Below are 22,306 nucleotides of genomic sequence, written 5' to 3'. Positions count from 1 at the left end.
CAGCAGAAACACTAATACATGCATTTATAACGTCAAGGCTAGACTACTGCAATGCCTTACTCTACGGCATCCCGGAAAAAACCCTCAATAGGTTGCAGCATGTTCAAAATTCGGCTGCAAGACTACTCACCCGCACACGGCCCTGGGATCACATTACCCCTATCCTTCAGCAATTACACTGGCTTCCTGTCCACTATCGCATACACTACAAAAACCTTCTACTTGTCTATAAATCCCTACATAATCTAGCCCCATCTTACCTATCTGATCTCCTCACCCCATACACGACCTCACGCACCCTTCGTTCTACTGATACATGCCTCTTATACGTCCCCACATCTCGCCTCCGCACCATGGGCGACAGGGCGTTCAGCGTGGTAGGCCCCAAACTGTGGAATGCTCTGCCACTTGAGTTGCGCCAATGCACAGGTTTATCCACTTTTAAAACTAAATTAAAAACCCATCTTTTTAGCCTAGCTTTCCTGCAGTCCCATAATTTGACTTGATTGATCTGATTTTACACCTTGTGCGCAGTGTATTCCTATGTCTTGTGTGTGCATGATAACATTTTAAACCCTGTATGTTCTTTATGTTTATGTCTTTATATTTCCCTTGTCTCTGCCTATCAAACTGTACAGTGTCCTTGGGTACCTTGAAAGGCGCTTTTCCAAATAAAATTTATTATTATTATTATTATTATTAATGTCCTTGGTTGCACTCATAGGCACTGTTGCACATTTTCCACATTGCCGCCTACTTCCGTTTAGGCTACTTTTAAGGCGAGGCTTATTTGCGTCATCTTGCGAATGTACCAATCCCCAGCTGAAGCGACAACAGAAAGGCTCGCGCTTTTACGCATTCGTCCCCAGAAGCTCGTGCGACGTGCGCCGGACGGACCATCCGATTAACGCCGCGTTTAAAACAACTGCCGAACCGAGCCGGACAAAACTCATCTGAGGTCTAAAGAGCACAGTATGGCGGACGAGGGTGTCGGTCAGATGTCGATCAGTGAGTTTGATGATGATGGAGATGCAGTGTTGCGTCAGATTTTGCTTTCTATACCATACATATTTTATTTATGCATACTCCAGTGCACACTATACTATACAGTAGCTGTATATTATGTACTATAGCCTACTATAGGGATGTGTCTTAAGCCGAATATCATATTCGAAAAGGAAAGGGCGTGTAGCCTACAATGTAGCCTCTAAAGGGAATACGAGATGGGAGTAAAAAAAACTATTTCAGTGCTTTCTCTCGCAAATTATATAGTTGGGTAATAATACTGTATATAATTTGCGGGCATCTATTAGAAATCAGAGTATTGAAATCGCTTTTGAATGCGCTCTTGCTTTTTACTTTTACTTTCACTTTCGAGATTCGCTATCACTACTCCGTGTAGGGAGCGGCAGTAAGATTAGATATTCATCAGTGGCGCTTCGGATCTGACAATCATTCACCATTGTCCAGTCTGCCAAATCTCCTTACTTTCTTCATGTGGTCAGTCAGGGGTGTCCAAACTTTTCGCAGGGGGGCCGGATTCAATTCTGTGGACACACGAGGGCGCCTAACTTGAATGTTCACCAAGGCTACATTTATTTATCAAAAATACAGTGAAAACAGTAATATTGTGAAGTTTTATTACAATTCTTTAAGTAATAGTTTAATTTAAAGTAAGAGTGATTTTATTTGATATTAAATGCTGTAAAAATACAGTAACAAACCGTTATATTGTGAATTTTACAAATCAAACTAATATAAATGTGAATGTATTTTAAAATTAAATGTATTCATTTATTGTGGTTTATTTGAAATGTGACAATTTAAATAGAGTGGTGTAGGTATGACTTCACTTTGTAGGCCAATAGGCAATTCGCATCACACTGGATTTAGGCTTCTGGCACACCCCTAGTATATACGATAGGTGCTTCTCAAGCGGAAGGCTGTGTCCTTCCTAGTCCAGTCCTTCAGAGGTTTGTAGGTTGTTGTCCTCCTCAGCATTAAACGCTAGAATGAGACAGTCTAGTAAGTGAGTGAGCAAGGATGCATCACACATGTTCCCGCCCCCACCGTCACAGCAGGGAAGTACTATTAAAACTTCATTTTTGGAAATACTTTGAACAGAACATGCTTTATAATGAAGATAAATCTCTCATCTATACACTCATGATGTATTTAGTCATAAAGTGACAAGATCTGTCAAGTCTAACAGGTTCAGTGTGGTACATGTGCAATAACCTTTTGCTTTTAAATATAAATGCTTTACAATTTTGTAAATAAAAACGTATATGTTGATTAATCAAAAATAATTAGACAGTTTGATAGCGATACTTTTGGTTACAAAAAATACTGATATCTATTTTTTTTTCTTAAATGTGTATGTGAATTTTTTTAGAAGAACACATCTATATGACACATAAAAGCTGTTTCAAAAGTTAATATTAGCACAATTAAAAATGTTTGTAACAACAATAGGTATAAAAACAATTCTTTATTTTACAGAAATATTGTGATTAAATAATTGATTATAAGTAACAATATAAACATGAATAAAGTTCAAATTAAATCAAACTAAAATACCAACAACATAAAACAAGCTCATTTGCACTTTCTTGTAATATATTATTTTTCTTCTTAAAAAGGCCATTATAGCTGTTTAGGCCTAATGATTTTTGAAACCGAATCAATGGTAAATAAGTAGCTTGTGAATATCTATATATATATATATATATATTAGTACTGCAAAATCAATGTGTCCATCCCTACCTAGTGCCCTCAGTGGCACACTGAAGCTACAGACATTGAAGAACCTTTTACAGCAGTAAAGTCTGCTGTGAATCATCTTGCAAACTGGTGAATGTTAAATCTGCTGTTGTTTGGTCCTGCAGAAGAACTGTACGTGTCTGAAAAACATGGCAGTGATGTGGATGGAGATGGATCCGAGCAGAAACCCTTTAAAACCCCACTCAAGGTGCTGTGAGTTTTCTCTGCAATGATATATGATGCCATTTTCTGTGTTTTGTTTCAGACTTTTCTCATTCATATTTCCTACATGTTTTCAGGCACTATTGTTTGCGGGAAAAGAACCTTTTCCAGTTATCTATGTGGATTCGCAGAAGGAAGGAGAGGTGTGTAAATCTGCAGTTAACAACTAACTAACCGTAACAAAAATAATCATATAAATTACATAAAAATAATTATACAAACATAAATGAATATTGATTTAACAGATTGGTTCCTGACATACACATACACTCAGCCCAGCAACTACAGTGTGTTACTGCTTCCAAATTGACAGTTTTACAGTTGTAACCAAGCCTCCGTTACTAATTCTAAAATGTCACCTTAGAACTAGTAACGAAGGAATGTTGAGTCGCTCCACTGAAGCTCAATGTATTTTGTACCTATTCTGAGTATTATTGAGAGAGAGAGATTGCCTGCATCTGATACAGCATTCATTCTTCAGGTGGATGTCCATAATATTATATTATAAAAACAATCAGTTTCAACATCCACTGAGGAAAGCAATATCTTTGTATTTGTCCTTTTAATGGTTAAGGGTATGGAGCTTAAAATATGACAATATGATTTGAATTTGAATTGTGTAAATTTGAATTATTTACAAGTGAAATCTAACAAAATTGAATTTTAGGTGGTAGTTTAAATAGTTCTGAATTAGATTTTTTTTAAACGAATATTGAGCATTTGAAATTTAACAAATTGAAATGTTTTTATGGCTGAATTTTATAGACATGTATTTTCAAACAGCTAGTTTTTTTGTTCTGAATTCGTATACTGCAAATATTCAGTTTAAAAAAATACAGATTCAAGTTTTCAAGATGAAGAAATTCGGAACTTCAAATTCAGTTTTCTAAAATTCAATCTCAAAAATTCAAGTTAAAAAATTCAGATCTTACAGAAAGTAGGTCACAGGTCATCCACAGGGAAGAGTAAAGGATCTCAGATAAGTCGAACAGAGCATTTTGGCTGCACTGCAGTAGTTTTCTGCCGCAAACGCGGTGGTGGTTCAAGAGAATCCGTGTATCTTTCGTTCAGTCGTTTTTTAAAATTTAATATTAAGAGTAGAAAAATGAGAAAACAGCTTGAGTATTAGATTTCTAATATTCTAGTAATAATAGTCCGCTGCTGCAGTTGCACGGAGCTTACAAAACGCGTGTATTGCAACTATAGGCTACATTTAATTTTCTCATCAAACAACTAGACTAACGAATGGCTCGGTACAACAGAAGAGCCTAGAAAGGGCTTTTTCTCTGTGTAGACCAGCAGTTGGTCTGAATTTGCTATAACCTATAGCCTATTTTCTGGACTGTATAGGCTAAGTCACGTTTTATCATAAAACACGCTGTGATTTATTCCAAAGTGACTCAGGCATATATAATGCATTTAACGTTAAAAAATCTAAATGTTGACTTTCAAAAGTAGGCGCGCCAAGAAGGCTATTCTCTTTATTTTGGTTCATTTTTGGTGAGCGCCAGAAAGATCTAAAGAGACCGAGACGCGCTAAAGCAGCGCATCATGTTGTTTTATTTATTTTTCCAAACATTTCCCTTGCTGTGAAGACGCTGATTTAGTCATACTTCATTCGAGTCCCAAAATACACGTATAGGCTAAATCAACTTATAGCACTATAAATATAGTCATACAGATAATATGACATCATCCGAAACAGTAAAATGTATATTTTTATTTGTGTACATTCAAAATGACTACAAAATATCATGTCATTGAAAAATAAATAAAACAACATGATGCGCTGCTTTAGCACGTCTCGGTCTCTTTAGATCTTTCTGGCGCTCACCAAAAATGAACCAAAATAAAGAGAATAGCCTTCTTGGCGCGCCTACTTTTGAAAGTCAACATTTAGATTATTTAACGTTAAATGCATTATATATGCCTGAGTCACTTTGGAATAAATCACAGCGTGTTTCATGATAAAACGTGACTTAGCCTATACAGTCCAGAAAATAGGCTATAGGTTATAGCAAATTCAGACCAACTGCTGGTCTACACAGAGAAAAAGCCCTTTCTAGGCTCTTCTGTTGTACCGAGCCATTCGTTAGTCTAGTTGTTTGATGAGAAAATTAAATGTAGCCTATAGTTGCAATACACGCGTTTTGTAAGCTCCGTGCAACTGCAGCAGCGGACTATTATTACTAGAATATTAGAAATCTAATACTCAAGCTGTTTTCTCATTTTTCTACTCTTAATATTAAATAAAAAAACGACTGAACGAAAGATACACGGATTCTCTTGAACCACCACCGCGTTTGCGGCAGAAAACTACTGCAGTGCAGCCAAAATGCTCTGTTCGACTTATCTGAGATCCTTTACTCTTCCCTGTGGATGACCTGTGACCTACTTTCTGTAAGATCTGAATTTTTTAACTTGAATTTTTGAGATTGAATTTTAGAAAACTGAATTTGAAGTTCCGAATTATTTCATCTTGAAAACTTGAATCTGTATTTTTTTAAACTGAATATTTGCAGTATACGAATTCAGAACAAAAAAACTAGCTGTTTGAAAATACATGTCTATAAAATTCAGCCATAAAAACATTTAAATTTGTTAAATTTCAAATGTTCAATATTCGTTTAAAAAAAATCAAATTCAGAACTAGTTAAACTACCACCTAAAATTCAATTTTGTTAGATTTCACTTGTAAATAATTCAAATTTACACAATTCAAATTCAAATCATATTTTAACAATTTAAACAAGTTTTTAACAAGTTTAACAATTGCAAAAGCAGTTCTCTAGGACAAGATTTTATTTAAATATAGCCTAAATTTAAAATTAGTAAAGTTAACAGCCCTTAACCCAATTTCATTTGGGCAGGAACAAGTAATATATTAATAAGAGCAAAGATTGCCCATTTCATACATCCAGAATTAATTATATCTCATGTTTAACCACTGTAAGAGCCAGCGGTAAATTCCTGAAAGACTGGCCAACATTGAAAAAAGTGTAGGGGGTCTGAATACTTTCTGAATGCACTGTATATAGATAGTATTATACTATAGTATAGTCTATAGATAGTATTTTGAAATAAAAAATAAGGAAAGGTTATAATTAGCTATAAAGTATCTGTTTTGATTATTTGCCATTTTAACAAGATGAAAGAAACTAAAATGAATCTTAAGTCTAACATTATCACACGTGTATTTTTGTTGTCATTTGCTGCATTCAAAATTAGTGTATATTTAATTAATATTTAAATAACTTGGCAAAGTTTAGTAGGAATAGCAATTAACCTGTAGCATATTGGTCTTAATAGTTTGACATTATGGTGTGTTTGTGTTGTCAGCGTTGGGCCGTCATCTCTAAGACTCAAATGAAGAGCACAATGAAGCTCTTTAATCGAGACCAAATGAAGAGTGATAACAAAGACAAGAAGGAGGTACCTGGAACATTCTGTGATTATAGACCAGTAATTCCTGCTGTATGTATCATGTTTTTTTTTACCTCTGCCTGTTTGATGTCATGATTGACAGGCTGAAGATGCTGAACGCAGAGCGAAGAATCTGGAAGAAGCTAAAAAGATCATCATCGAGAATGACCCCAGCCTTCCTGAACCCAAAACCGTGAGTGTTTTCTGCATACTTACAGAATGTAATAATTATATAAAATCTCTGAGTTACAGTCTCTGGTGGTTTTAGAAGCAGTGATGGGTGTAATTAATAATCAGCTGGAAGTTTGCATCTCTGTAAACTTTAAATTTGAGTTTACATTTCACTATTTTGGAATTCTGAGTTTCCATCTTGCAATTCAGACTTTTTTTCCCCCCTCAGAATTCCAAGTTTACATCTCAGAGGTTTGACTTTGACTTTTTTCCTCACTGTTAGTCACTGTTTGGATTTTAATAGGCATACACTTTAGAATTTATGATCAAATCATTATTACAGTGATTATTATGTTTCTAGCATGTATTTTGTTTGGCAACAGTTCTTTTAACCCTAAAAGATGGAGTGTGTGGCTTTTCATTTCTCTATCAACTTTGTCGGAAGATGTATTGTGGCCATATTCCAGGATGCGAATGCCAAGATTGATCAGGGTTAAAATTGTGAAATAATGGTTGGTAGGGAGCATGAAGAATCATTTTCACACATGAATTGGCACCAGTCCTGACCTTAATTTCATTAAAAGTCTTTGGGATGTGCTGGAGGAGACTTTACAGAGTGCTGGACTCTTGCATTGTCAATACAAGAGCTTGACCAAAAATGTATGCACCTCTTGATGAAATAAATGTTATTTCCATTAAGAGGTGCATCAATGTTTGGTCAATATGCTCTTTTTATTTTTTCTGCTCCAAGAAAGAACATTTCCTGAATGTAGCAAACATCAAACAAAACCTAAATCTGGACCAATGTTCCCTCTAATTTATTATAATCTATGGCGGTTTAGGTTAACAAGAGCACTGCAATAATTTCCACACACATTGCGCGTATGTTGTCTGCGCATCATTTTATTCTTTCTTCTGTCCGCGATCGTGTACGCACACAGCTTTGAGGGAATATTGGTCTGAACGCAGCAGACAACAGGAGCATTTAAAATAGTGGGTGCATTTTTATTACTCGCTTTTGTGTTCCCCTTGTCAGAGTAGGCTATAATCGATGATGGTATATTACTGCATCGATGCAAAATCGCCTACGCCCGCATCGCAATGCATCGTAGAAACGATTCATTTCGACACCCCTAATTTTAACGTGGGCAGTGAAGTCGATATGGAAATAAAAGTTTTATAGAGATTTTCTGGTTTGTTTTCTGTCACTCTCAGGTGAAGATTAATAAACTGGAGCCGCTCAGAGAAAAGAGGGTGAAGGTGTTTGGTTGGGTCCATCGGTTACGTAGACAAGGTGAGCAGATTTGGTGTGTTTGTTCATTCAGAATCGATTCTGTCTTTCTCAGCTTTCTGATTGAATGGCTTCTGTCTGAATCTCTTTCTTCGAGAACTTCACATATTTATAAAGCTCAGCTTCAACGAAAATACACAGTATACATTCCATTTAAAATGTATTTGCTAATGTTTTCTCAGGAAAGAACCTTCTGTTTATTGTGCTACGTGACGGAACGGGCTTCCTGCAGTGTGTTCTCACAGACAAACTGGTACTGTGTGTGTGTTTGTCGATATTTTACACAATTAAAAATGTGTAAATTAGTCCTATTTACTCTGTTAGTTATCAGTGCTTTTAGTTATTAGGATTAAGGCTAGACGATACCCTAAATAAAAGACAATAAAGCAAAAATGATATCAAAATGACATAAAATAAAATGATGTATTATATAGTGTACATAAGAGGTCAAAAGTTTGGGTTCGATAAGATTTTTTTTTGAAAGTCTCTTCTGCACACCAAGGCTGCATTCATTGAATACAGTAACATTTATGAAATATTATTAGAATTTAAAATAGCTGTTTTCTTTGTGAATAACATTGTAAAATGAAATTTATTCCTGTGATCAAAGCTGAATTTTCAGGATTACTCCAGTCTGTCGTCACATGATTCTTAAGAAATTATTCAAATATGCCGATTTGCTGCTCTATAAACATACATTGTTGATTAGATAGTTCAAAAGAACAACATTTATTTGTAATAAAATCTTTTGTAACATTGTAAATGTCTTTACTGTCACTTTAGATCAATTTAATTCATCCTTGATGAATAAAGATTTTATTTAAAAAAAGGAAAAACGTTTGACCAGTAATGTATTATAAATATATATATTTTTATAATTGTAACGATATTTGATGCATGTTTTAAATCATGCCAGCAACAAGAAAAACAATCTTAATTCATGCTAGCAACATGTTAAAACATGCTAATGTGGTAAACATGATAGCAACATGATGCTTGATGTTAGCAACTTGTCAATTCAAGTTAACAGCGGGTTAAATCAAGTTATCAACATGTTAAAACTTGCTAGCAAAATGCTAAAACATGTTAGCAATTTTAAAAATCATGTTATAACATGTTATCTACATGGTAAATCATACTAGCAACATGCTTGCAGTGTGTTAATTCATGTTAAAAATAAGCAATTGGTTAAATCATGCTAAAACATAATTTTGTTAAAACATTAACAATGTGTTAAAATATTCTATCAACTTGCTTGAACATAGCATTTTATTGACTTTGAGGCTTTGTCAAGCCTACATCAACTTTGTTCACCTAATCATCTAGTTGGAATTTGTATTTGCTCTGAAATGGGTTTATGTTCAGTTATCTAAAACAGCTGTGTTTGATGATATTGAATGTAAGAAGTGAAATACAGTAAAAGTGTAGCTCAGATGTGTGTGTTGTGTGCAGTGTCAGTGTTATAATGGACTGGTGTTGTCTACGGAGAGTACCGTCGCTCTGTACGGAACTGTGAAACCTGTTCCTGAGGGCAAACAGGTGAGAAATTACCCTGATTAATTCATTACCATCAGTGTTGCGGAAGCTACTCTGAAACTGTATCTCGACAAGCTACAAGCTACTCGTAATTTAAAGTAGTTAAGTTGCATTTAAGCTACCCTTCTGAAAAAGTAGTTCGCTACACTACAAGTTACAATCAAAAAGTAGCTAGCTACATTGAAACTACTTTTCTTTTTTTCTTCTTTTTTTACAATGACATTGTTACAAATAACTGAATAATTTCTAATGAAGAATGTTAGAAGTAAAATATTTGGGGTTTAAAACAACATGTTGTAATGCAATTATGATTTCAGAGAGTAGGGTAAATTCAGGTTGATTGGGACACTTTTTCCCAGTCATTTTAATGGCAAAAGTGTCCCCATCATTTGATTTGGTAAACTATCCGATCCACACAATAATAAAACATAGCCTATATCTCAAACTGACTGTCAAAGTGCAAAATTGCTACAAATGTAACATCAATGCAAGAACAAAATGTATGCAACTTAAATTGGAAACACAGGAGAAGTAAAATATGCAGGTTTAACTCACAGCATATTCAATATTTATTGTGAATGCCAATCATGAGCTGCTCACAGTGCGCTTTGCTTGAAATCCTGTTGCAACCAGCCTTTGCCATGTGATAAGCGCTCTACTATATCACGATTTTATTTTCTGTTCGATTAGTGATCTTTTAAGTTTATTTCAAAACTTTGGTGGGACAGATTAAACTATGGCAGTTCATCATTGTAATTAAATCAGAAATAGAGCTGACATTTGATATAGAGTGCAATTAAACAGGAAAATTAATCAGTTTGTGATCTAGTTAGTAGAAGACTCTACTCTTACAGGCTTGCGACTCTTCAGAACGCAATGTAGCTTTTGGTTGCGCTACACACGCTACTTGCTGGAAAAAGTAGGTAGCTACTGGAAAAGCTACACTGTTTTAAAAGCAGCGCCGCTACTGTAACGCTACTTGCAGCTAGCTAATCCCCAACACTGTTTAACATTAAAATGATTTTAATATAATATAATTAATATTAACTACCTTTTTAAACAGTTTATCAAGATGAAAGTTTGCTCACCCTTTAAGTCTTTCCCATACTTATTTGAATTCCAAAACAGAAAATGAGTGTGTGTTTTTTTTTGTCCTTCATGCATTTTCTTTTCTTTTTTTGAAAGGCTCCGGGCGGCCATGAGCTGCACTGTGATTTCTGGGAGCTGATCGGTCTGGCTCCGGCGGGAGGTGCTGATAACCTGCTTAACGAGGAGTCTGACGTGGACGTGCAGCTGAACAACAGGCACATGATGATCCGCGGGGAAAACATCTCCAAGATCCTGAGAGTCCGATCCACGGTCATGCAGTGTTTTCGGGATCATTTCTTCAGCCGTGGTTACTGCGAGGTCATTCCCGAAGCCACATGCACACATTAAGCACAGGCTCTTTGATAGTTCACCCCAAAATGAAAATGATCCCAAAATTGACTTCCTTCTTTCAGCTGAACACAATCAGAGTTATATTAAATAATATCCTGGCTCTTCCCAACTTCAAAATGGTTTTTGAAGCTCTAAAAAGTGCATCTATTATTCATAAAAGTAATCCATATGACTTGTGTGTTAATAAATGCCTTCTGAAGCCAAGCGATGGGTTTCTGTGAGAAAAATATCTATATTTAAAAATGTATAAACTATAATCTCTGGCTTCTGGCAACTGCCGTACACGCGTCTACGAGAGAGTCAAGTTCCAGCAGAAGGGTGACCTCTGACGTCAAGTCTTAAAAAGTCTTAAGATTGATTTTTTTTGAAGTCCTGACATTTCCAACTTAATTTGTTATAAATCTTGAATACTCTGGAGTACAGATTTAAGAGACGTTATTAAATGTGGAGGTGTGTTTGTTGTGGTCCTCAGATAACTCCGCCCACTCTGGTGCAGACGCAGGTGGAGGGCGGTTCCACCCTCTTCAGTCTCGATTACTTCGGTGAGAACGCGTACCTGACGCAGTCGTCTCAGCTCTACCTGGAGACCTGCATCCCTGCGCTGGGCGACACCTTCTGCATCGCCCAGTCGTACCGCGCCGAGCAGTCGCGCACCCGCAGGCACCTGTCCGAGTGAGTCCGGAGCCATTTACTGAAACAGACAGAAGTGGGGCAGTGTAATGAAGTTTGGGATGATTTTTGTTTTAGAAAAAAAACTCCAAGGCTGCATTTACTTGATGAAAAATACAGTAAAAATTGTGAAATGTTATTACTATTTAAAATAGCTGTTTTCTATGTTAATATATGTTTAAAAAGTAATTAGAGATACACCGATTGGAATCAGACGGTTTTTCACATGATCGGCCCGGACTGGTGACCGGCCGGTCAGCCTCATCCGTTCTGTCGCCAGCGGCACAGGCAATAACGTATGGAGCAGTGCACATGACATGCATGAATTTTACTAAATCGTATGCAAAATATTTGCTTGTTTGTATGATGAATAATTTTACAACGCATATACTGTAGTAAACATGGACATTCAAATGCATGTGTGATGCACGAGAACAGCATGAGAGTGAGTAAATGGACAAAGAATTTAAATTTTTGGATGAACTAACTTTAAAGTTAGGCAATAGTCATTTTGACACACTTTGCGATTAGAACTGTGTTTGCACTGATCATCTAAAGTGCTTACGTGCCGGATTGGCGCTCTTCAAAGTGAAAGCGCGAACATTTAAATCACCATATCGCATTTATTTTTAGCAGTATGATTATTCAAAGCATTTTAGATGGTTTATTCTTAGCATTGCATCATTAGTCACCCCTTATTTAGAATCACCCCTAATTAAGATTAGAATCACCCCTAATTTAGTCTATACAGTTGCAATCAAAATTATTCACCTCTTTCCAGTCAAAGAGCACTTTTATTTTGAAAAAATACTGTAACTTGGTGCAGTTTGGGGGAAATTCTATTGTTTGATATTTTATTTTAGTCCCGATAAACCATAAAAACCAACACATGTGTGTTCTCAGGTACACCCACATTGAGGCTGAGTGTCCCTTCATGACTTATGAAGACCTTCTGAACCGGTTGGAGGATCTGGTGTGTGACGTGGTCGACAGGGTTTTAAAGTCTCCTGCTGCGCAACTGCTCTACGACATCAACCCAGTACGACCCCGACCTCACACAACGCCATTATATGTGTCTGAGTATCAGTAAAATATTATACAGAGGTTCTGGATGTTACTCAGGCCTGGAAAATTCATGAAATTGATACATTTTAAAAAGCATTGTGAATATTCTTCTAAATATTTGTACAATATGGATCTTAAAATGTCAAAAGTATGGAGAGACTGGAATCTGTACATTACATTTATTTTTGATTTTTCCTCTTGCAGGACTTCAAGCCTCCCAAACGTCCGTTCAAGAGGATGAACTACCCTGACGCCATTGTGTGGCTGAGAGAGCACAACATCAAGAAGGATGATGGGACATTTTATGAGTTTGGAGAGGTTTGTTATGATGAGTCTCATAAATTGTTGTCAAGTCAAATTGTAGTCAACTACTAAAAACTACTATACGAAGAAAAGAATGCTGAAACACTTGAATTATAATGATATTTGACTATTTGTGTGTCATTGCTACAGGATATCCCAGAAGCCCCTGAGCGTCTGATGACTGACACCATTAATGAGACCATCCTGCTGTGTCGATTCCCGGCTGAGATCAAATCCTTCTACATGCAGCGCTGTCCTGAGGACCGTCGCCTCACTGAATCGGTCAGGAACAGACTTATTAACCTGTCATAACCAGCGCAAAACAAAAAAATCCAGTAATAAATGATTTTTTCCTGTCTACACCAAAGCCATTGCATTCAATGAGATTTCACTGTGGGCGGAGTTACCAGCCAGGCACTAAATGAGGCGGAGCTAATACTGATCAGACACTGGCTGAAACAAAACGTTTTACAAGCAAATCATTTTAGGTGATTTAATGATCAGTTGATGGCAGTTATCAGTTACTGTCACTTTTTTGCTATCCCATATTTAAGTTTATTAGCTTTTTTGCATATTCCTTTTCATGCAGTGTGTAATAGGGCTGCAACTAACGATTTTTTTAACATTAGAATCGGTTAGTTGGCGGATTATTTTTTTGATTAAGTGATTTGTAGTTATTCCATGTTAACCATAAATTAATCGTGGTTTTGCTTCAAATCCATAGGTTAATTATGGTATTTGTGTGGTTAATCAAATGGTAATCAATAAATCAAAAAACATGGTTTTACTATAATAATGGTGGGGTTTAGAGAGACTGAATCCTTAAGCGAACTATTTCGGACACCGTGAGAAAACAGTTGATGCTGCAGAGGATATTTTTTTATGACAAAATTTGTGTTTTTTCGACCTTGAATGCATGTAGACCTTTTGTAGGAGACACAACTTTCTGTAAATGAGTCTGTAGGAGAGCAGTATTCAGCTGAATTGTGTTGTGCATGGCTGATGTGTTTGTGTTTATGTCAGGTGGATGTGCTGATGCCCAACGTCGGGGAGATCGTGGGAGGCTCCATGCGTATCTGGGACTCTGAGGAACTTCTGGAAGGGTATAAGAGAGAGAAAATCGACCCCACACCCTACTATTGGTACACTGACCAGGTAACAGCCTTCTGCCAGCAGTTCATATAGACCAGAAGCCTCAGCAAATTTGGAAAGATTAAAATGATCTAAAATAATACAAAATTATTTAAAAATAGACAAAGCAAACATTAAAATGAGCAACTTCAGAACAAAAAAAAAAAAATTCTTATCACGTAGTTGTGAACATTAAAATATTTAGTAGAAATTCTGAGTGTGTGTGTGTGGGGGGGTGCTTCCTTGATGAATTTTATTCATCAAGGAAGCATTGAACTAGTCAATAAGAGTGACTTGATTGATTGAAGTCTTGATTGATTTCTGAAGGATCATGTGACACTGAAGAGTGGAGTAATGATGCTAAAATTCAGCTTTGATCACAGGAAAAAATTACAGTTTACAATATATTCACATAGAAGACAGGTATTTTAAATTGTAATTATATTTCACAATTTTTACAGTATTTTTCAGCAAATAAATGCAGCCTTGATGAACAGAAGAGACTTATTTAAAAAAAAAACACAAACTTTTATAAAGGTGTACATCTTAATATTTTTGTATTTGCCCTAAGTCATCTAAATAGTGGATTTTTTTTGTTTTTCGAAATATCCATTGCTGGCAAGTAGATTAACAATGTTTCATGTAAAATCAAAATCTAGTCAATAATTGTAATGATATAATAACTAAGCCTGGTTTGCAGGAAGAATGTGAAATCATTTTCATTTACATGCAGCAGTATAATACATAATAATAAACAGCAATATGCCTGTATATACAGTATTTTAATATATGAGTGACATAGTTTTTGTCAGATTTATTTATTGACATGGTTTGATCACAATAATGCTAGCCTGGCAAGCCAGACCTACATCAAGATGTTGGGTCTGGCAACTCACCATAGACACGGCTCAATCCGAGGGGCGGGATAAACGGCTGTCTTTCAAATTCCCTCTGCACGCAATAGGACAGCGCTTCAACCAACCAGAGCGTTTTCCCAACAGCGGAGCTAGTTGATAGATTCAACTTTTGCCATATCTGGCCGGAAAAACTACGAACACATCTTCCTTTTTTTAAGAATGACTTAAGTGCCGTTCTTTGCTCTTTTCTCAAAGAAAAACCTAACTCCAAGTCCTCCAGAGTCGCGGCCAAAGCCGATTCGAAAGACTGTTCGCCTGCAGCAGCCGCCATTCTTTGTTTTCAAGTGGCAGCCGTCGCAACTCTGTCGTCATATGTTAAGCCTGCCCCCGCCTACTCTATACACGACGTGATTGGCCTGACCCAATTTAGGTTTTTGCAGCTCGAAAGTCTATGGAGAGTTGCTAGACTGCCCTGGCTGCAAAATACATTTTGCTGCCGCTAGGGTGCGTCTAGATTTCTAGGCTACAATAATGCAATTGAACTTGACAAAAATGCCACCAAAATCATCTTGAATATTCAATGTATCAGCCAGCCCTTTGTGATACCACATTGATTGAAATATTCACCTCTAAGTGTGTAACATTGTGTGTTGCAGAGAAAGTTCGGCACGTGTCCTCACGGTGGATACGGTCTGGGATTGGAGCGGTTCCTCACCTGGCTCCTGAACCGCCACCACATCCGTGACGTCTGCCTGTATCCGCGCTTCATTCAGCGCTGCCGGCCTTAAGCGCATCCACACACACACACACTGCAAGAGACCAACTAGGAGATCCCATCACTCACACTTATTGCTGGAGAGACCATATATAAATAAATATATTTCTAATGTTTAAAGATCTAATCAAAAGATGGTTTGAAAGATGATTCAGTGGTACATTATTTTACTGTCTGTAAAATTCATCTGCACTGCTGTTTACTTTAAATACACATTACTTTTTTTTAATAGATAACAAATACAAAATGACAGTATATTAAGCAATAAAAATAACATACCTTTTGAAATGATTTAAGGTTTTCATTAACTTTCTTATCAGAAATCATATATATATATAGAGTTTTAAGACTTTAATAAAAAGGTTAAAGAAAGGCTTACTCTTACTAAATTTACTTTTTGTGTATAAAAATACACATTTCTGATCAATTAATGGGTCCATGTTATTCCATAACATAAAATGCTTGTCTTCATAATGATATTCAGATATAAGAAATTTCACATTACAGAAATAAAGGGTTGTGAGATTTTAATGTGGTATTAAGTGTTCTGATCTCATATTTGCAAACAATAGACAGTTGAGGCAGTGAAACAATCCTTTTCATAATAATGTGGCCAAAAATTCTTACCTAAACATTCTGTCATCAAACAAGGATAGAGATTTTATGTTAATGACAAACTGACAACAACAACAATAAAAAAAACTCTCAATTGTCAAGATTTGTTGATTTGGTGACATGAAAACACTTCAGGGAAGTGACACTTTTGGGATGCGTTGTGGTCGTGTCAATTAGGAAAGAGAATCCCCTCCTTTAGCCCCATCTTATATCCTATATATATCATTACTAAAAGTAGTAATTGATATTATGGACATTAAATATGAAGGCCCTAACCTGCAACAAATACAGGAAATAATAAAGGGGAAAAGAGAAAATACAAAAATAAATTTAGGACTAAGTGTGTGTGTGTGTGTGCTAAATGTCTCTCTGCATTAGAGAACCTTTCAATAAACAACTTTCTAGCTTTCCATTGATCAAACATATCAGAGATGATCAAACATATTAGAGTAAAAAATACATATTGATTCAGTGCAAAGTGATTTCACACAGGAGGAATGCTACCCTCATATCAGGCTGGAGAATGCTATAGAACCCTTGCCAGAGATTCACTTCCCTCTATAAACCATTGATTCCAGCCATTACATTCAGGCCTTTAGTTCCAAATCCCCTCACACACCAGATCTGGCACCAGTAAAGCCAAGTCAGTAAATCCAGCACAGGTGGGAGACTGTTTTGGTTATTTACTGATGAGATACGGGTTGGAACATATTTATTTAAGCATGCTATGTAATGGTTTAAGTAAATTATTATTAGTTTCTGCCTGCTAGAGATTTTGTAAAACAAAGCTGAGCTAAAGTTAAAAGTGACAGATATATGCAGGAAAGGGGTATAAAAATGTTTATTGTAGTAGTAAAATTGTTTAAATAGAGCCTGTATATAATCGTAAAAATGCACAAACATATGGATATCTATACTATATAAGCAATATTAACATATTTTTTTTAATGCAATTCATATTAGGCTATACTATACACACCTCTTAAAAACGTATACTTTGTATATAGATATCGGCATAAAATTTTCCTCCCCTATATTTCTTTAGGAAATCGAGTAAAAATGCTTCAAACAATAGGCATTTTTTAGGCATTCAACAAAATAAATAGTGGGCATACCAAAGATACTCGTAGAAACCCTTTTCGTGATTTATGTGATAATTTCTGTTGAACATGAGGGTTTTTTGAACAAACTCTCTCTCTCTCTCTCTCTCTCTCTCTCTCTCTCTATATAGCTAAATATTTGTCGTTATGATTATTTAGACTAGAGCTTATCTTTAACTTATTTTTTTTTAGTTGGTCACCGACCGTTGCACTGGAAGAGCAAGATTATGAGCATTGAGGGTTTTCAGATAGATCTATTGAGTTGATTTAGATTGATTAAAACTCGTGAATAATTATAATGGCTAAAACTGTTGTTTAAATATGCGTTTTTAAAATAAGCTTGTGGTTGTGAACAGCTATGAGTTTTTGAACGATTCTTTTGAGGGAATCAACTTTTTTTAAGACGTTCACTCGTCGCCACCTGCTGGCTTAAAGGGATAGTTCACTCAAAAATAAAAATTCTGTCATCATTTACTCACCCTCAGGTTGTTCTATATAAGTTTCCTTGTTTTGCTAAACACGAAGATTTTTTTGAAGAATGTTTGTAACCAAATGGTTCTGGGGTACCATTGACTTCCATAGTATGAAAAAAAGAAAAAAAAAACTATGGAAGTCAATGTTGCTCCACAACTGTTTGGGAAAAGTAAACATTCATCAAAATAAAGTTTGGAACAATTTGAGGGTGAGTAAATGATCACAGAATTTTCCTTTTTGCGTGAACTATCCCTTTAACTGTGCAAGTCTTTAGGTAAACAGTCAGAAGATTCAAGTCCCTGGATCAAATTCCACTACTGTTCTTCTGGGATGTGACAGTTTGGTAATTGAGGTAATGGACAGTTATGCTCAGACATGTCAGGCCCTTCAGTTTAGGCGATTCCATCGAACTCCAATGCCTCGAAATCGATGAATCAATTATTTTTGGAATCGAATCTCATACCTTGCAACCATCCACAGGATCATTGTGGCACCATGATTCACATTTTGCTCAGTAATACAAACTCTAGTTATTTTTGTTAGAACATAGAAATGAAAGGTTCATGTTCTGCTCCTCCTCTCACTATGGGTTTTCTGGCTGCCATGGCAACAGAAACAGTACCTGAATGGAGAACTGGGCTACAGCTGACAGCTGGGTCGTTGTAGGATTTCATGATCATAAAACATACTAATTCTATAAAGAACATGCGTCAAACTTTATATGTACATGTGCCATTGTGACTCCTAATGCGATTCATATGTTCCTGTGTCTTTTTCAGGATGTTTTACACAATATGTGCACTGGAAACATGGGGAAACTGCTCTAATATACACAAAGGTACTTAATTAGTCTGTTACATATCAGGTGACTTCCAGCCAAAAGCATTTAAAATAAGGCACAGATAAGTGGATTTATAGGATATGGCATGTATTGAAATGTCTACAGCAAGGTTGTTAATTTCTCATCAACATCAGCTGTTTTGTCATTTTTTCACACAAAGCTCACAGTAAAGGTTAACTCTGTCTTCTCATTCAAACTCTTTTTCACATCCACACACATGGATTCAAGAGTTCTTGCTGTACAATTTCATAATATTTAAGTTATGAACACACTAAAGCAGATAGATCTCCCTGCAGGCCAAAAGAAGTACTGTAATTGGTTGCACAGTGAAATCTAAGGTAGCCTATATGTGTATTACTTTTTCTGAAAGAAATGATTAATATTTTATTCAGTAGCAATGATGCATTATTTGATCAAAAGTGACAGTAAAGACATTTATTGTTACAAAATATTTGTATTTCAAATAAATCCTTTCCTTTTTAATTTTATTTTTATCAAAAAATCCTGAAAAAGTAGCAGTTTCCATTTTCAATATTGATAATAAATATTTTTTTTAGCAGAAAATCAGCATATTAGAATGATTTCTGAAGGATCATGTGACACTAAAGACTGGAGTAATGATACTGAAAATTCAGCTGTGCATCACAGGAATTAATCAGATTTTAAAACATATTCAAATAGAAAACATTTATTTTAATTATATAATTATAATAATGTTTCACAGTGTTACTGCTTTTACTGTATTTTTGATCAAATAAATGCAGCCTTGGTGAGTAAGCATATAAGACTTCTTCCAAAAATCTTACAGACTCAAAATTTTTAACAGTTAGTGTGAACAGAAATAACTACACTTCTATAATCAAAGCAAAAGTACCATTAAAACGTGTTCTCTTTTGTGACTGACAGTTCAGTGAGATCAGGAGAGCATTGTGGGTGTTTGTGCGATCAGAGTCACTCCAGCACTCCGACAGACTCTTTGTGTTGCTGATGAGGGAAAGACGCTCTAATGGATCAGAGGAAGACACTTCAGTTTTACCACTCGCTGCATCTATCTATCTATCTATCTATCTATCTATCTATCTATCTATCTATCTATCTATCTATCTATCTATCTATCTATCTATCTATCTATCTATCTATCTATCTATCTATCTATCTATCTATCTATCTGTCTGTCTGTCTGTCTGTCTGTCTGTCTGTCTGTCTGTCTGTCTGTCTGTCTGTCTGTCTGTCTATCTAGCATCCTGTTGTTATGTCATTCACAAAAGAGTTTATGATCTCTCTTCCTCTTTCCCCCCTCCAACGAACAAACATTGACCGGTGCTTCAAAGACGCTGTCAAGCTGTCATTCGGGGGTTCAGCTGAATTGAATCCTTAACATCACAACTGCATCTGGAACTGACAGATCTAAAAGGTCTGCATTTCTCAGATGTTCAAATGGATGTACATTTTTCTTTTACATGGATTAATTCCTCTCTTATATGACAGACTGTGTGTAGGCAGCTTGGCTCCATATTTTACAGGACAGCGTTCTGGTGACAGATCCGCCCTGGGTTTCCGTTCATTAGGGAGCCAGCGGGAATGTGGCAGGCTGCGATGGTGTTGTACGATGCGTAGCCAGCAGCAATGTCCCACATTTCTGTTCACTCTGCAAGCTGTCCCCTTAGTGTGTGTGTGTGTGTGTGTCCTGGTAAACCCTACATTATGGGGACAAAATGTCCCAATGACAATATCTGAAATCCTTATCCTTGTGGGGACATTTTTTGGTCCCCATGAGGATAACAGCTTATAAATAATCCTAAGTGATGTTTTTTGAAAATGTAAAATTGCAGAAAGTTTTCTGTGATGGGTAGGTTAAGGCATAGGGTTTAGTGTACAAGGATAGGCTATACAGTTTGCACAGTGTAAAAATCATTATCTCTATGGACCCAAAACATGAAAACACAACACAACATCTGTATTTACCATAGTATTATGGTTTTTAAACATGGCCTCATGGTAATATCTTGTTTCTTTGGTAGTATTTGAGGTACTTTAGAGACCATATAGAATTATAACAATTGTACAGAGCTTGAAATATCACTTACAGCAAGTAACATAGCATTTCCATGTTTTTTTGTTCATGGTATCATGATAGTACCATGGCTTTTAGAACCTGGTAATTCCTGGTATATAAATAATATAGTAATCTTTTAGTCACTCACAAAAAGTGCATGGTACTAGTACTGTGGGACTACCATGGTTTATTTGACCATGTATTATTAATATTCTGGGAAGTATGTAAATAAATACCATATTACATAGTACCATGGTTTATTTAAGAGTACCATATATTACCATCTGATACCATCACTTTACCATGGTACAGCCACAGTACTATTTTGTAAGCATGGCTAACACCAAGTAAGAGCACGATTTTAAATACAATGGTATATGACTGTGGTAATCATGCTACATATCAAAGTATCATGGTAATACAATCAGATATTGTCATACCATGGTATTTTATGTTATAAGTAGCAGCCTGTCTCCTGTTTCCTTCAGCATAAGCGTCTTGTTTGTGTTTTTTTTACAGTATGAGGTACAGGTGCTGATGGTTTGGAATCTCATGCAGTGCAGACTTTCCCGCGTGTGCTGCGTGGGTCTATCTTTAGTGTGCTAGGACCAAATAACTTGGCATGGGATCAGCCCGTTGCCATGGACACTTTTGTACAAGCTCCAGGCTGCTGATTCGTGAATGTAGAGTGAAAGCACGTGCCACACAACACAGCAGATCTCAAAATCTAGCACACATTTGCCTATATTAGGAATTACATCCGATCATCCGAAGCATTATTTAGTTTAATTTCACAAGTGTGGCATAATTGAACACACATACAGTGTGTGATTTGATTAATCTGGGCAATAATGAGAATGTGATTCCTGCTGGGGGGCAGAGCAATATGGAAATAATGAGCTCGGAGCTCATCAAGTTAATTACAATAAGAATGGTCATGGGGATTTGTGTAGTCTTGGAGCAAAAAGGCAACACTTCCAGAACAGTGATATTAAACTAGAAAAACTGGACTTACATTAAAGGAGGGAGCAAAGTGGTATCTAGGAACCGGGATATCATATGCCTGTATCAGCACTCACTTAGAACATAATAGCGACTATTTAGCAATGTGCTGAAGCATTCAGAACACCACCACATAGCAACGCCCTGGCATCCATCCATGTTGCTATGCAGTGTTCTGAGTGTTTTTAGAATGCTTCTATTTTGTTACTATGTTGTTCTGGTGGTTGCTATGGTGCTTGATTTTGTGATGGGGATTTAATTAGTCTACCTGGAGAAAATAGGCAACACTTCTATAACAGCGATATAAAAAAAAAAAGAAAAAAAAAAAAGGATTTTATGGAGGGAGACAAACTGTATCTAGGGACCAGAATATCCTGGGTCACCCTAAAAAACACTCAGAACATCCTAGCAACTGATGAGCAATTGTGCTGAACACATTAGCAATCGCATAGCAACATCCTGGCAACCCAAAACTACTATCTTGCTATGTGATTTCTGAGTTTTTTTTTAAATGTTTCAATGTTGTTAGTATGTTGTTCTGGTAGTTGCTAGGGTGCTAGATTTTGTGATGG

The 22,306-nt window shown here is 36.2% G+C and overlaps 1 protein-coding gene across 1 annotated transcript; it reads left to right on the top strand.

Annotated features, from left to right (window-relative positions):
• Nucleotides 1-751: 751 nt before the first annotated feature.
• On the top strand, nt 752-15,937 carry LOC311075460 (asparagine--tRNA ligase, cytoplasmic-like). The gene is made up of 15 exons (XM_084102897.1): nt 752-1,008; nt 2,889-2,971; nt 3,063-3,128; nt 6,325-6,417; nt 6,512-6,601; nt 7,795-7,873; nt 8,053-8,123; nt 9,323-9,409; nt 10,592-10,813; nt 11,319-11,518; nt 12,419-12,554; nt 12,785-12,898; nt 13,034-13,165; nt 13,907-14,038; nt 15,528-15,937. The coding sequence occupies exons 1-15, from the start codon at nt 975-977 to the stop codon at nt 15,657-15,659; spliced, it is 1,671 nt and encodes a 556-aa protein (XP_083959023.1). The 5' UTR covers nt 752-974; the 3' UTR covers nt 15,660-15,937.
• The last annotated feature ends 6,369 nt before the right edge of the window (nt 15,938-22,306 follow it).

The sequence above is a fragment of the Abramis brama genome (assembly GCF_963993115.1).
Source record: "Abramis brama genome assembly, chromosome: 24".
Lineage (NCBI taxonomy): Eukaryota > Metazoa > Chordata > Actinopteri > Cypriniformes > Leuciscidae > Abramis > Abramis brama.
Note: the sequence above shows the minus strand (reverse complement) of the source record. Positions and strands in the feature narration are given on the sequence as shown.